Source organism: Magnolia sinica, chromosome 18, assembly GCF_029962835.1.
Source record: "Magnolia sinica isolate HGM2019 chromosome 18, MsV1, whole genome shotgun sequence".
Taxonomy (NCBI): domain Eukaryota; kingdom Viridiplantae; phylum Streptophyta; class Magnoliopsida; order Magnoliales; family Magnoliaceae; genus Magnolia; species Magnolia sinica.
In genome coordinates this window covers 20,858,669-20,874,690 of record NC_080590.1, presented here as the reverse complement: position 1 = coordinate 20,874,690, position 16,022 = coordinate 20,858,669, and the positions used below count along the sequence as shown (strand labels likewise).

Sequence of the window (16,022 nt, the reverse complement as noted above, 5' to 3'; positions counted from 1 at the left end):
TTGAACGCATCAGAAGATTCAGCTATTGACATATGACACAGGCATCTAGGCTACATGAGTGAAAAGGGGCTTCAGCTACTAGCGAGGAAGCAGCTCCTTTTATACGTGACAGGTATACCTCTCAAAACCTGTATTGATTGTTTATCAGGGAAACAGTATAGAGTTTCATTTGTTAAATCTGTTTCTCATGTTAATAAAGTGCATGCATTAGATTTGGTTTATTCTAATGTTTGTGGTCCTATGAGGACAAAAATCTTGGGTGGGGCATTATATTTTGTCACTTTTATAGATGATGCATTTAGGAGAGTTTGGATTTATGCTTTGAAATCCAAGGACGAATCTTTGGTGTGTTTAAATTATTTCATGCTATGGTCGAGAGAGAGACATGTAGATCATTGAAATACATCCGTACTGACAATGGTGGTAAATACATAGGTGACTTTCATGAGTATTGCAAGTCCCTGGGTATACGACATGAACAGACGGTTCCCAAGACCCCCCAGCATAATGGTGTAGTTGAGTGAATGAATCACACCATTGTTGAGAGAATCAGATGTATGTTATCTCATGCAAAGTTGCCCAAGATGTTCTGGGGAGAAGCAATGCACACAGCAGTGTATTTGATAAATAGGTCTCCATCAGCCCCCGTTGAATGGAGAAGTATTTGAGAAGGTGTGGACTGGACAGGATCCATCGTACAGTCATCTCGGAGTGTTTAGATGCAGGTCATCCATTCACATACCAAAGGACGAGAGGTCCAAGCTCGATATGAAGATCCGGCAGTATGTGTTCTTAGGTTACGGTAATGAAAAGTTCGGTTACAGATTGTGGGATCCGACCGAGAAGAAGCTCGTCAGGAGCAGAGATGTGGTATTCTTTGAAGATCAATGTATAAAAGACATTTGTAAGCCAGAGAAAAATCAGCCTAGTTCAGGTGAGCTAGAGGATATGGATCCGATTATTCCTCCTATGGTGCCCGATGATGGAGGAGTACAATAAGGTACAAAGGACGAGGGAGTTCCTACAGAAGATGGACTGGGAAAGCAGCCCCCACCTGATCCACCTGTTGAGCCATAGGTGAGGAGGTCATCTAGGGATAGACAGTCGTCTAAGAGGTACTCGCCGCATGAGTGCATTATGCTCACTAATGGGGGAGAGCCAGAAGACTATTCTAAGGCCCTAGCCGATGAGCATAAGGGGGAGTGGTTGAAAGCTATGCAAGAGGAGATGAGATCCTTGCATAAGAACCACACCTATGATATAGTAAAATGGATACTGCGATATCAAAGAAGCTCATCTAGGTTGAGCCTATGCTATGGTGACAAAAAACCTATGTTAGAGGGCTACACAGATGCAGATATGGCAAGTGACATAGACTCTAAGAAGTTTACATCGGGGTTCATGTTCACGTTTGCAAGGGGAGCGGTCTCTTGGCAGAATAAGCTACAGAAAGTCGTAGCATTGTCGACAATAGAGGCCGAGTACAATGAAATCAAGGGCAAAGAGCATATGATGTGTAAGCTGAGGAAGAGCTTGTACGGGCTGAAACAAGCTCCATGACAATAGTATAAGCAGTTCGACTCGTTTATGTTGAAACATGGGTATAAAAGAACGGAGTCGGACCACTGTGTGTTCACGCGTAAGTTCTTAGATGGTGAATTCCTCCTAAGTTGGAAAGGGAAAGATTTGATGGAGTTTTTCTCCTCAGTTCAGAGGAGAGATAGTGCAGCAGGGTGAAAATTGAAGTGTTTCACCGCACTGCTTGACCAGTCGAGTGGGCTACTCGACCGGTCGAGGGTGGCGCTCAACCAGTCGAGTGAGGCTCGACTCAAAGTCCAGCGACTAATTGAATTAATTCCTCCAATGTGCTCGATTAGTCGATGGAGGTGCTCGACCAGTCGAGGACTCTGCTCGACTAGTCGAGGTTACGCAGATTTGAGTCCGGATCTTATGTGAATTGCAGAAATATGAGGCAGTTTTGCAAGAGGTGCGAAAGGGAGTTACATAAACTATAAATAGGGGTTCCTAAGGCTTTTCTAGGTAATGCAAGATGATTTCCTAAAGCTTTTTAAGGATTTGCTAAAGGGTTTAGGGCTATCAAAGGTATGAGAGAGAGAGAGAGAGGAAGCTTGTGGAAAAGAGGTTCTGCTCGTAGAGGTGATCTACTATGCACTCGACATCTCAGCGCTTCTACGTTCTCGTAATCGGTTAGATCTCTCCGTTTTTCTTTATTCTCTTATTATTTATCCACACCAGCGTGAGTGAAAAAGGTTTGATCCAAGCAGTGTATGCTTGTGATCGATTGTAACGTTCTACTTCACAGTGGATTGTTGATCTGGACTAGGTCTCGTAGTTTTTACCTCTTTGAGAGTTTTCCACATAAAATCTCTTATGTCGTGTGGTTTGTGCTTTGATTTATTTTATTGCTTTATTATCCCATAATTCTGGTGTTTTTGGGAGGCTAAATCCTAAGGTTTTGTGCAACGGCCCTCAACACATGGTTGGATTCTATACACGTCATAGGTGGGTCCCCATGAAACAAGAGGTCACTGTCCGAAGGTTTGTAGAAATTGCCCAAGCTAGCGTTCAGATCATCTGACAGCCTGATATTATTCAGAATCTGCTCAACATACTATAAAACGAAACGCCGGAAATCTGGCAAATATCACACATATAGAGTTCACCCAAAGAATAAAAGAAGAGTAGAGAAGTAAAATGCAAACTTATATTTATCCAAATCTAGATCATATGTCATAAACATTTCTGAGATCTGGAACTCTGAACTACAAAATTCACCATTGCTATGAGATGAAGTATGACATTCAATGCATCACTAACTTCTTCCTCCTACCTATTATTGAAATCGCTGATCAGACTACTGCAAAACCAAAATATTCATATACCACTAGATATCTTTTCTCCCATATAAACTCCATATGAATTATTCATCTGGATTTAATCGATGTTGTGTTATTCTTTTACATTAAGCAGTTCTTGTAATTCAACTGTCTTGGCCTCCGTCGATGTGCTGGATCGAAAATCAGCCTTTAGTTGGAAATGTAGTGTTCGCGTTCCTCGAATCGTAGACCAACTTCAAGGCTGTGGTTTTTCGAGAATTGGGCTGCTCTTCATATACTAATTAGACGAGAATTTCATGCATATAGGAGGTTTAACGTTTGCTAGAGCAAGAATGGATGCTGGTAGGACCCACAGCCCGTCACCGCAGATCAAACCAGAGGCGACTGCAGGGAGCATCAGACTAGCCTTCTTGCTGTTAAGCTTGTGCCAAGCAAACACAATCAAGCTCCCCAGGCACATATCGATAGCAAAGTAGGCCCCGACAAGGAACGGCACTGCCATTGCCATGGGCAGTGGGACCCACCTCCCAAACTTTGGAGGGGAGAGGTCTCTCACCAAGTTCAGTCCAACTGCAAACACCAAGAAGCCGAAACACAACTGCAAGCAATGGTGGGGCAGAGCAGAGAAGCCTTCAACACCCAGGATAGCCATGTTCCGGTAGATCAGAGCATAGGGAGCTTTGAAATCTCCGTCTGGGTTCCCCACATCAAAGGCCTTGTAGAAAAGAAAGAATGTGAGAGGGGCCACCACGCATCCCATGGCGGTCCCCACGGCCTGGCTCAAGAGCATTGAGCGAGGGGAGGTGAGTGTGAGATGCCCTGACTTCAGATCCTGCATTAGATCAGCAGAGATGGAGGCAATTGACTTTATCAAGCCACAGCCAACTAGCCCAGCTACAACACCAGAGTCTTTCCCTGCCCAAGCTGCGAGGACGAAGAGGGAAACTTTGCCATAGTTATAGGCCATGTTCATGTCAGTGAGACCCGCGCCATAAGCGTTACAAAACCCGAATGCAGGAGCGAAGATATAGGCTATGATGACATAGTACCATCTCACTTCAGGGAACATGCGGGGGATGGCGATTATGGAGATGATGGAGAAGAAGGCGTAGCCTAAACATGCAACCCACACCGGAATGTTTTCCCTCATGAATGTTTCATTGCGATAACGCTCCTCAGGGGACTGATTTTGGGTATCTGTAATGTTAAGAGAGATGTCATTTGGTAGACATTTTCAAATGTTGCAGACGTTGTGAGGTTTTTGGTTCTGCTTTTACCTGTTCTGAGGTCCTTCCGTTTCAATCTAGCATGGAAGCTTCTGATGGTGAAAGACAGTACTTTGATGAAATTATAGAGTCCATCTCCTAGGATGAGAGCTATGGCGATAAAGACCTGCAAACCCAATCAGCAATTCATGGTAGAATGAGAAAAGGACAATGAATGACGACTTAAAACAATGATACTGATGCTGATGATGATGTGTTTCAAAGAAACAATGCAGTCAACTATAACATTCAGAAACTGCAATTTGCATTCGTTATCTTTAAGCTTGTTTGGATGCACTATTTAGTTGGATTTCAATAATTTGTTCAAGAATAGGAAATCATGAATAGAAGGCCTCAAATGCATGTCTATTCCCTTCAACGTCCAACTTGAAACTACACATGATCAGTTCCACTTTGTTGAACTAATTGCAATACGATGCAGTTAGAAATCTGCAAAACTGCTCTGTAGGAACAACTGAAATTTTTATAGCTTCCTTGATCAGACAAGAAGAGAATTGTAACAGACACTGGAAATGATTTGCAGTTTTATCCCAAACCTTAAATAGAAAGGTAGAAAAGCAACCAATTCAGTTTGGAGATTTCCTCATTCGGGGACCTTTAGTATTTTTGTTATTGAGAAGATATTGCATAAGAAGAACATACACAACAGGTGCAATGATCAGATGCTGAGTCCAATGCAGGTCTGCTGTGTATTGAACTCCCCTCTGATTCTCTCAGTTAGAAAATATTTTCAATTTTTGTTATGTATTTTTCATCCTGATTTTTTCCCTCTACACTATTATTGCTGGTCAGCATAGTTCTTCTTTTGCTATATCTTCTCAAGCAGAACCAAAGAGGCCTGAATTACTCTGTTCAAGATAAATTCGGGATTGGAAAGGGAAGAATCTCTATTTCAGAGACCTTGTAACCTTGCAAGCTTCTCATACTGCTTTCAGGTAAACTCTCAGGGTACCAATCTCCTTCGACTTTTCTAATCAAAGGCCACATTATCCCCCATGAGATCACTGCTCCTAGAAGCAACGACAGATTCGTCACATGGGAAGAGGTCATATGGGAAATGATCATCCCTGCTCCAACATATGTCAAGCTGAAATCAAAGTAAAATCTGCAAAAACCCAAGAAAACAGATCAGTGGTCATGGAAGAATTGGATGCAGGAGTGGTTTAATTCAATTGAAGAGAGTAGTCATCGAGGAATACGTTTGCTTAAATGCTTGCAACCCAAATGTAGGGAACTTTGAGAACCCACACCCTTCTCCTCCAGAGTAAAACCACTGAAAGAAGCCCCAAATGAAACTGACAGTGAAAAACCTTGCAAAGCCGCGGACCTGCTTCCTGTAGAAGGATGGGGAGTTATCAGACTATTTTCCTATCTGGGTTTTAATTTTCAGAGGGAGAAGTATCCGGCATCATCACTTATTTGTCATCAAGCACTCTATCTCTTTGCACGTGGTGCATGTATTATGGACGGTTCATCCGCTGGGCCTGACATGGGATGGAATGTAATCAAAAGTTGGGATGATCCTAGCAACCAGTTGGAGGCAGAGCCAACAGAAGGACGATCCTGTCTCATGAATGGTTGCCATGCACATGGAGATAAAGTGCTTGGAACAAGAACAGACATAAGATTTTCTAGCTGGATCTTTTCCCCTACGAGAAAGAAGCGGAAAGTGTCGGGGCAGACATCTACTTTGCATCTTTGTCTCCTTGAGGAGTATGGAAGCCATTGACGAGATGAGCAGTGGCGGTGCCGGTTGGATAAGTTAGTTTGTAGTCGATTATCATGATCTGCAGAATGATGAAGACTCGATGAAAAAACCATATCCAGGATCTAAAAATAAAAAATAAAAAAAATAGTGTAATTTTCATCTCAATTTAGATTATCATGATTGAGGAAGCATTTAAAAAAAAAAAAAAAAAAGATATTTTAAGATGAAATCCATCTGAATTAAATAACCTTCAGTATATATATGTTGTAGATTTCCAAACCAAAACCAGAGTCTACCTAACTAAGACACATCAATTTTAGAAAATTTTGAGTAAATTTAAAGTAGAATATAATGATGGGAGTAAAAAAACGACTGATTTCCCTGAGGGAACACAAAATTCAACTCGATTTTCTGCAGATTAACAGGGTTAACTAATCCAAAATCCATGCTTAAAAACATTTTTTAAAAACTAATTGTGGAAATTTTCATTCATATTGAAAAAAAAATGGAAGAAGAAGATTGCAGGGTCAGTTTTTAAACAAATGGCTTTTGATTTGTAGATGATGATGATTAGTCACATGAATCTGCAACTGAGCATTGTCAGCTACAAACTAAAGCCCGATCACCCCAATGAAATCCACCTTCAACCCATTAACAATGAAATCCACCTTCAACCCAACCCTTCCTAAAAGCTTGGCACGGTGTCCGCATTGGTTCTCAAAGAACCCCTATCTGGAAACTAGCCCTTCTGGCGGCCTGGTGGACAGTTCGGGAAGAGAGGAACAGCAGATGTTTTAGAAATGAATTGCATTCAATTCTGTCCCTCTTTCATAGAGTCAATCAGTTCATTATTGAATGGGCTTGTAATGTAGACAAACTCAAAGGATGTAATCTTTTGTTTCTCTGCGTCTAGCTGGTCCGCTACCTCAGCGTCCCTAGACCTCTGTTTTATTTTGTTTTTTTTTTTCCTTTCTTTTGTCTGTTTTTTTCTTTTTAATACAAATCGCATTACTCTTCATTTAAATAATAATAATAAAAATAAATAAATAAATAAAAACCAATAAAACTACAAACCATTAAGAAAAATCAAGGAAAAGAATATTACCTTTCTTAGTGGAACCAAAGACAAAAGCCCAACAAAACTAACAACAAACAGGAAACCAGTCATCCAACCAATCCCAGGATCCTTATAACTCCCTGGAGTATTCCCCTCTGTTTCCACCCCGGCCAGTTCGTATGTCTTCTTGTTCAGACCCAATAGATAAGACCCGAATCCACCTGCAACAAGCCAAAATGAGACAAAAACATTATTAAAAAAGAAAAAAACACATTTAGCAGTGTGTTTGGATGCGATATTCAATCAAATTGCAATAATTAGTATAATGAAATGGAAATGATGAAATTATGATTCTATTCGTTAGCATTCACATTGAGGAATTGAGCTCCAAACTGCAATTACATTACAATTTCAGGGCTGATTACTCATTATGAACACCACAAAACATCACTAACTTCAGTAATCTCCAATGGATTAAACTGATCATTTGCAAGTCTGTTCACTTATGCTGTATGCATCCAAACACTAAAAGCTCAAATTCACTCCATCAAGGCATCAAACCTCCAAGTGCAAGGCTGTAACATGCAACAGCACATGTCTGCACGACGATATTCTCCTGCCGAGTGAAAGGCGTAGTGACTATTCCAGCCCTCTTAAGTATCTTTGTCCACGACTTAAGGAAGACAAAGGCAAGAAGGGCCGCCGAGACGTTGAGGGGAGGAACGAGCCCTGTCGTGAGATTAAGTTTCATTATGATTACACTGTAGACGCTGCCAATCACAAGGCTTGCAATGATTCCACGGACTGTGATCTGCTTTGACCATGGCGGAGGTCTCGCAAAGTCCTCTTGCAGCCGCTGCTGATCTTCCAAATCGGTTTTCTCTCTATCCTCCTCTTTCACGCCTTCTATGTTCATAACACCAAATTCTACAAGTTGGGTTGACTTCTTTTCCATGTCCATCTCCTTCATTCATGTGAAAATTTCATCTGAAAGCAGAGTTTTATTAAACAGAACTTTTGAAGGAGTATACATTAAAAAAATAAATACAAAAAACAAAAACAGGCTGGCTCCCTCGAATAATCTCAGCTGGGTTTTCTTCACCTTTTTTTTAAAAAATGGAAATCTCAGAACACAAATCATGCGAAAATGCAAAGAACTAATACAAATTCAAGCTCTCCATTGAAAAATCTCACCTGGGTATTCTTCATTTCTTATGATTTCATCCGAAAAATCACAGAAACAGCAAAAGCAAATCAAAATCCCTGATGGGTCTTCTTGTCTTTCTTAAAATCAATCATGTAAAGCAACCCAACCTTTACTTTTCTCCACAAAAATCACTACTACAAGACCATGACTTATATACACACACTAAGATTTAAAAAACTCAAAAAGAAATTTAAAAAATAAATGAAAAGGTCGCCAAACAAAAGAAAATGCGCGCAATACCATCATGATATTCTTGTAAATGTGCTTGATTTTTCGGGCTTGTGATGGTTTTTTTTGTCACGTGTACTACTGGAAGTACAAAAACCATATGCAGTACACCATTCAGTGCTCGTAATTTAAAGAAATGGGATCTTTAAATAGTAGTTTTCCTTTCCGTTGTAGGTGAGTGGACTGGGAAGCGATTGACGATTCTTTCCGCACAAGGCTATCTTCAACGGTGGCGTATGGTTTAGACACGCCTTCGAAAAGTAAGGATTGAGAGAGAGAGAGAGAGAGAGAGAGAGAGAGAGAGAGAGAGATACGCTTGTTTCTGATTGGAAGAGGAGTGCTACTCGAGGAAATCAGGCGCGGCTTAAGTGGATCCCCGGTGGGTAGAACCCTGTGGGGCCCACCTTGATGTATTTTCCTTACATCAACGCCGTCCATTCATTAAAGCTTGTTTTAGTTCATTTTTCCAAAAATGAAGCAGATCCAAATATCAGGTGGACCACACCATAGGAAACAGTGGTGATTGACCATTAAAAACTTCTTGTGGGCGACAAAAGTGCTGATTCAAGTTGATATTTGTATCGTCCCTTCATCCAGATCTTTGTGACCTTATCAACAGGTTGGATGGTAAATAAAAATTCAGGTGGCCCCAAGAAGTTTTTAACGGTTAGTAGTCAATCACCACGTTTTCCTGCGGTGTGGTCCACTTGAGATTTCGATCTACTTAATGTTTTCTCTTCTCTGCCCAAAATAAGCTCTCAAAACGGATGGACGAATTGGATTTAAGAAAAATACATCCAGGTGGGCTCCACAGGAATCCTCCATCACCGCAGCAGCTCGTGATGGAATCCAAATAAGAATCCTACTCTCACCACACGTGACTTTCACTCATCAGGTGGGTCCCAGCATATGTTGTCGTTGGTTAAAAAATCAGGTGGGTCCCATGAATAGGTTGTCCACACCACTGCGTTAATTTGGACCGTTGATCAATGTTTTTGTATTTTCTTACATTTTTGCCGTCCTCAGTAATGGATGAGCCTAATTTTCAAATCACGGCACAAAACTGAAGGGGCCCAACACATGAAAGGATCTGATCTTGTTCTGATGCAACATGTTGCCAAGTATCCGGAAGTAGGATTCCGATGGCTACACTCGCCAGTAGCCATTCTTATTTGTCTGATGAAATCTCCCTCGGCATGAGAGTTAAAAGCTTTCAAACGCGACGTTTGCTATAATACGTACTGAATCGGGGCGGTAGAGTTAGATCTATGGATATTTTCAATGATCCAGACCGTTTAAATTATGGACCTCACCGTGGATGGGGAACAAGAAAAACTCGAAATGTAATATTTCATGATTATTTCATTTTAACATTTCTCATTTAAATAAAGAGGGTATGTTGTTGTAGTACTTTAAATTTCACAAATTCCAATTTCAAAATTTTCATACAGTTAAAATTATCTTTAAATTCATATCAACAGTTTGGATCATGGTATAAAATCTCATATCTTACTACTTTAATTCCGAAAGTTATCCAATAACAATAAGTCCAGATTTACTATAGCAGACCTCTTCAGACACAAGCATTGCGATGGAAAGCGAGGAATGCCGAGTAGACGACAGACAAGGGTCAAAGGTGCCAATTTTCTAAGCATGTTCAAGATCCTGTCCATCTATCTCTACTCTCTAGTATCGAGTAACAGACTATTCCATACATCATAAAGCTCGCACTTGTCTCGCAAAAATGGACGGTTAAGAAAACATGACGGACGGCCCACATTCAATGTAGATTTGTAACATACCTTGATGAGTTTATCGGCCTTATTTTGGTCCTGACCATGCTCGTACTTCTTCTTTTTATAATGAATGGCCGGAATCTCTCACACGTAACTCAACATCGCACGTGTTCTAAGTAGCCGCTGCCTCAATCTCACACGAGCAAGTACGTCAGCATTCGTTAAACTAATCTAGATGAGGTGGTGGGAAGACTCAAACGTTTGAGTTGACTATATTACCACTTGCTTTTTAGTAAAATGACGGTTTTGTCCTTTGTGTTTGTCCAAATTCAGAGAAAAAAATTAGATGAGAAAACCTTTGATACTTTATTACGTAGTAATGGTTTGTCAACATGCTCTCAAAATTTGTACATTTAATCATTGAAATGAATCATATTGAACCGTTGAAAAAGTGGGACCTACTTTAGATGGGCCATAAACCGAGTATTAAGCTCAAATGATAATAGAACTGGCAGATTTTGGGCATCAAACGAACGAGCAAAAGTTAAAATTGATCAACGGTAAGAATTCAACAAACAGATGTACTTTTGCGTGACTATGATGGTTCAATCCATCTCTTGTTACCTATCTGTGGTGGTTACAGGATTTTAACTATTTACTAGTATTACATGTATGGCAGGTGTACAAATCCGGCTGCGTTCTGGTGAACCATAACACTGCCAGAGTATCAGGAAAATCCTCGCGATGTGACTCGTGGTAGGCTTGACTGTGTGGTTGCCTGAGGACACGGATTTACTGCGTGTAATCGTAGGTGAGGCCCATCGTGATGTTTGTGAGAAATCTATTTCTTTCATCTGTTTTTTGAGCTCGTTTTTGACATGAGACCAAAATAAGATCAGATCGAATACTCAAGTAGGCTGAAAACGTGAGAATTGAATGTTCAAAGTTGAAATATCTGCAAGGCCACAAAAGTTTTGAATGATAATAACATCTGTGTTTTCAGTTCATCCAGGTAGGGACCGCGTTATAGACGATATGGATGGTATATAAGCATCATCGTCGACCCATGAATGTTTCAAGGGTAGGATTTTCCCCACCCATCATTTCCTTCAGTGCAGCCCTCCTGACTCGCTTTGCTCCCCTTTTCTTTCATGTTTTAAAATGAGCTCACAAAAAGAATGGACATGTTGATTTCTCACAAACATATGTGGAGCCCACCGTAACATATGTATTTTATCCATGGTACTCTCCATTTTTTTATTTTTTTTTTATCATTATAGGGTAGGAACTCAAAATTTAGGCAGATCCAAAGCTCAAGTGAAATATATATATATATATATATATTATTTTTTTTTATTTTTTAAACACATGCACACACACCCCCACACACTCACACTAGTGGAATTTCACCACCCATGGGTACTCAAACCCTTGACCAGGTGTTGAAACCCCCGGGAGTCTAGAGCAAGAGTAAGTAGACCAGAGTGTGGAGATTGAATACCTACCATTAGAAACTTCTTGATAGCCTCACAAGTTTTGCATCAAGCTTATATTTGTGTTTTTCCTTATTGAAGGTCTATATTACTTTTCTTTTCTTTTTTTCTCTTTTTTGGGTTAGTTTGTTAGTACACACCCATGTCAGTACATACACTCCATGTTAGCCACCCCTGCTAAGGATCGATACCAAGACCTCCACTCAATCTGCCAGTTGATCTATGGATCTGGGTGTCAGGTCTATATTAGCTTATGAACAGGTTGGATAGGAAATAAACATCACGTTGGTCATAAGAAGATTTTAATAGTGGGCGTCACTGTCCCCACTGGTTCCTGCGGTGACTCGAGCTTTGGATCTACCTAAAATTGGATGGGCGGCGTGGATAAAACTCATACATCACAGAGTCCCTGCCCAGACGAATCATGGGGGTAGTACGCAATCGGCTTTGGTGGTAGCCACCTCAAGTAATTATATAATTAATTGAAGGGATTTTTTCACAGATCAGCTGTCATTTATTAGTGTATATACATAAGATTTCTACTCTTGAAAATTTTCCAACTAAAAGCTCGTGTTTTTGGACGTGGATTTCCTGCCAAAGCCTTTCGCATTAAGCTCCCGCGCTAGGATGATGGTTGGGGCCCACCGAGATATTTGTGATAAATACACCCCATCCATCCGATTTTCTTGCTCATTTTAGGACGTGCGACCAAGAATGAGGTGCATCCAGTACTCAATTGGGCCTCTTGTTGGGCCACACAAGAGGGAATAGTGGGTATTCAATAAGCACCGTTGAAACATTTTTATGGTTATAAAATTTTTGTATCAATTTATATATATATATATATATATATATCAATTCATCCCATTGGAAATGACCTTATAAATGGTTTGGATAGCATATACACATAGGTGGAGCCTCGGAAGGTTTTAGCGGTGGGAAATTTTTCTCCCAAATTTTCCTCTCGTGTGACTCATTTGAGTTTTGTATCCACTTCATTTTTTGTCTCATCTTCTAAATTGATCTCTCAAAACAGATGTACGGAAGGGATTTCTCACATACATTGCAGTGGACCCACCGAACATCCTCGCGCAGGAACTTCCTGCGGAAGGCTTTTGCGGTAAGTCCGCATCCCTCGTTTTTGGGCTGCTCGCAATGTAAGGACGCGGATGGGGTACTACACCTACGTATTCCCAACTCGGAACAGGCTAGAGCTCTGAGGGTCCCACCGTGATGTATGGGTTTATCCATACAGTCCATCCATTTTTCAATATCATTTTAGCTTTAAGCCCAAAAACGAAGCAGATCCTAAACTTTAATGGACCACATCTCAAGAAGCAATGGTGATAAAGACATCCACCGTTGAAGATTTCCTAGGGCCAACTATTATGTTTATTTTCCATCCAACCTGTTCATCAGCTCACATAGAAGTGGATGAAGTCAAAACAAAAATAGCAGCTTCATCCAAAACTTTTTATACTCCTACAAAGTTTTTAGTGGTTCACATTCAATCTCTATTGTGTGGTCCAGTTGAGTCTTGGATCTATCTCATTTTTGGGTTCATATCCTAAAATGATATGAAAAAATAGATGGACAATGTGGATGAACCTACACATCACGTTGGCCTCTTATAGCACCAGCGTGTTCCGACCTGGTACAGGCAGGGTAGTACCTAATCCGCGTTGGTAAAGGATGCGTTCACCGCTGAAAGCGCTCACCATTGGAAAGTTACAGTCACGGCGTCTTTTAAATGATTAAAAAGCCCGTGGTAAAATGCCCTTAACTTACTGCTGTCCTTTTGACATTCGCTCTATGGGGCCACCATGATGCCCTTCTGACTTAGCATTACGTTCGCCACTTTCATGTGAACTCAAAAACTATGCGGATCCAAAACTGAGGTGGGCCACTCCGCGAGAAACACTGGGGATGAAAACATGCACAGTTGAAACTTTCACGGGCCTAACGCAGTGTCTCCGTAACATTCATTATTCCATCAATTTTGTGAGCTTAACAGAAGCATACAGAGTTAAATCAAATAAAATAATCTAATCGCACAACTAAGTCTAAACAAAAAAATCCTTTTGAAGAAAGAAAATCGTAGCATGATGCAATGATAATGCACTATAAAAACAAAAATTATAAGAGATAGATATTAATGATCCGAACAAGCCTCAAATCTTACTCCTAAGCCTACCCTATGCCCTTGAAACCCTTATTAACAAATTTAGAAAACCTAGAATGTGTGTCTTCTACTCAAATTCCAATTACACCAATTATATATAACATAACATCGTATCACAATCGGAATAGGAAACAATTCCCACATTTATGCAATTCTGCGCACACGCTCGATGATACCTTCAATGGGACTTTGATGGCATTGAACACTTTCGATGGCATCAAGTAAAACACCAAAACGTTCCAACGATAAAATATGAATTTTTTCGATGACATCGACAGACCCTGTTGTTAACGAATTTAAGAAACCAACAACAATCTCCACCATGTCTTCAATATTCAATATTCTTTATAACTTCATATCTTCATCTCTAATTTTGCCTTGCATCATAGCCCCACCATCACTTCTCGTGCACACTCCGTCTTCCATTTACGCCTTCGTCAAGCCCAATGAAGTTGCACAAAGCTTGAACTTATCTGTGAGGACCACCTTCATAAGTATATCAGCCAGATTTATGCTCGTGTGAAATTTTTTTTAAGTCACGCATCCTTCCTCAAGTACCTGTCGGATAAAATGATAACGTGCATCAATATGTTTAGTACGTAAGTGATAAATAGAATTTTTAGTCAAATTGATCACGCTTTTGTTGTCATAATTAACCGACATGGCCTCCTGCTGAAGCCAAAACTAATTTATCATCCCTCTCAATCAAACACATTCTTTAAATACTTCGGTCATCGTCATATACTTAGCTTCGATTGTGGAAAGAGCCACCACAAACTGAAGCTTCGACATTCAACTGATCGCTCAACCCGCTAGAACAAACGAGTAACCAGAAGTCGACATTCTATTATCAACACTTCTGCATAATCAAAATCCACATAACCTACTAACTTAGCCCTTGATTTCTTAAATGATAAGACATAATCTTATGTATCTTGAATGTATCGAAGTAGCCATTTCACTACCTCCCAATGTTACTTGCCGAGGTTAAACATGTATCTGCTAACAACACCCACTACATGTGAAATATCCAGTCTAGTATAAACCATGACATACGTCAAGCTGCCAACTGCACTCGAATAACTCACACAAGACATATTCTACTTTTCTTAATCGGTTTTAGGATATTGTTATGAAGATAATTTGAAGTGAGTCGTGTGGGGAACGCTGACCTGTTTTGCCTTGTCCATCCCATACTTCATCAATACCTTCTCAAGATATTCAGACTGAGATAACCATAACATACTCATTTTCTTCTTTATGTGTATGCCAATGTCAAGAACCTTCTCTGGAGCTCTCAAATCTTTCATCTCGAATGTCTCTAATAACTAAGTCTTCAGTACGTTGATCTCAGATATGTTATAACTGGCGATAAGCATGTTATCAACATACAATACCAAGATAATAAATTTCTCATCCTGTAACAAAAATATAATTAAAATATTCCATTAAGTATTATCATGTACGTAAAATCATGCACTAATTAGGGTTTGATATGCAATATTCGACCCTTATCATACAACGACCTCTTTAACATGTAAATCATGTTCTCTACCCCTAATTATATTTGGTAACATTTTGGTTGCTTCATGTAGATTTGCTTTTCCTATTCCCCATGCAGGGAGGCAGTTTTCACATCCATTTATTCCATCTCAAGATCGTATTGGGCATCCAACGCCAACATGAATCTGATAAATACTTACTCCATCATAGGTTCAAACACCTTAGTGAAGTCGACACATTCTCTCTGAGCATATCCCCTAGCTACCAACCTTTCTTTGTATCTATCATTTTTCTTCTTAAAGATCCACTTGCACCAGATAACTTTACGGCCAACGGAAAGCTCCACTATCTCTCATGTCTCCTTATTGTACAAGGAGTCCATTTCATCATTCATCACAACTTCTCAATTTTCAGCATCCATCTCATCAATAGCATCTTAAAAAGTAGACAAATCTCCCTCATCTATAATTAGGGCAAAAGCAATATTTGAGTCATCATTATATCTCGCTGGTAACTTGCGATCCCTTGGCGGATTCCTTATCACAGATGGTTGCTCCACATGCTCTTGAAAATTTTCCTGTATACCTGTATCAGCCTGTATCTCATCCATGTTTACCTAAACGTTCACAACCAACTTTTTCAGCTTATTGTGCTCATTCTTACGGAATAAGGATCTTTATAGAATTTGACGTCATGACTAAGTATGATCTTTTGTGTGACCCGATCATATAGCCTGTATCCCTTCACACCACCGCCATAGTCGA

General features: G+C 40.1%; 1 protein-coding gene across 4 annotated transcripts; it reads right to left on the bottom strand.

Annotated features, from left to right (window-relative positions):
* Positions 1–2,703: 2,703 nt before the first annotated feature.
* LOC131233400 (metal-nicotianamine transporter YSL2-like) lies at positions 2,704–8,566 on the bottom strand. Of its 4 annotated transcripts, none has more exons than XM_058230089.1 (8): positions 8,357–8,566; positions 7,471–7,896; positions 6,958–7,130; positions 5,834–5,931; positions 5,344–5,478; positions 5,045–5,249; positions 4,136–4,250; positions 2,704–4,055 (listed from the first exon to the last, which is right to left on the bottom strand). In XM_058230089.1, the coding sequence occupies exons 2-8, from the start codon at positions 7,877–7,879 to the stop codon at positions 3,136–3,138; spliced, it is 2,055 nt and encodes a 684-aa protein (XP_058086072.1). In that variant the 5' UTR covers positions 7,880–7,896; positions 8,357–8,566; the 3' UTR covers positions 2,704–3,135. The 4 variants fall into 4 exon arrangements, with proteins under 4 accessions (XP_058086072.1, XP_058086073.1, XP_058086070.1 ...); XM_058230090.1 differs by having other exon boundaries at positions 7,471–7,873; XM_058230087.1 differs by lacking the exon at positions 8,357–8,566 and adding an exon at positions 8,104–8,337 and having other exon boundaries at positions 7,471–7,873.
* Between the last annotated feature and the right edge of the window lie 7,456 nt (positions 8,567–16,022).

Bases quoted from the DNA above. Each gene is read 5' to 3' on its own strand.
- LOC131233400 (XM_058230087.1), bottom strand. The intron at 5,250-5,343 runs GTATTCCTCGAT...GGGTTTTTGCAG, and splicing joins TTGCAAGCATTTAAGCAAAC to ATTTTACTTTGATTTCAGCT. The intron at 4,056-4,135 runs GTAAAAGCAGAA...TTAACATTACAG, and splicing joins ACGGAAGGACCTCAGAACAG to ATACCCAAAATCAGTCCCCT.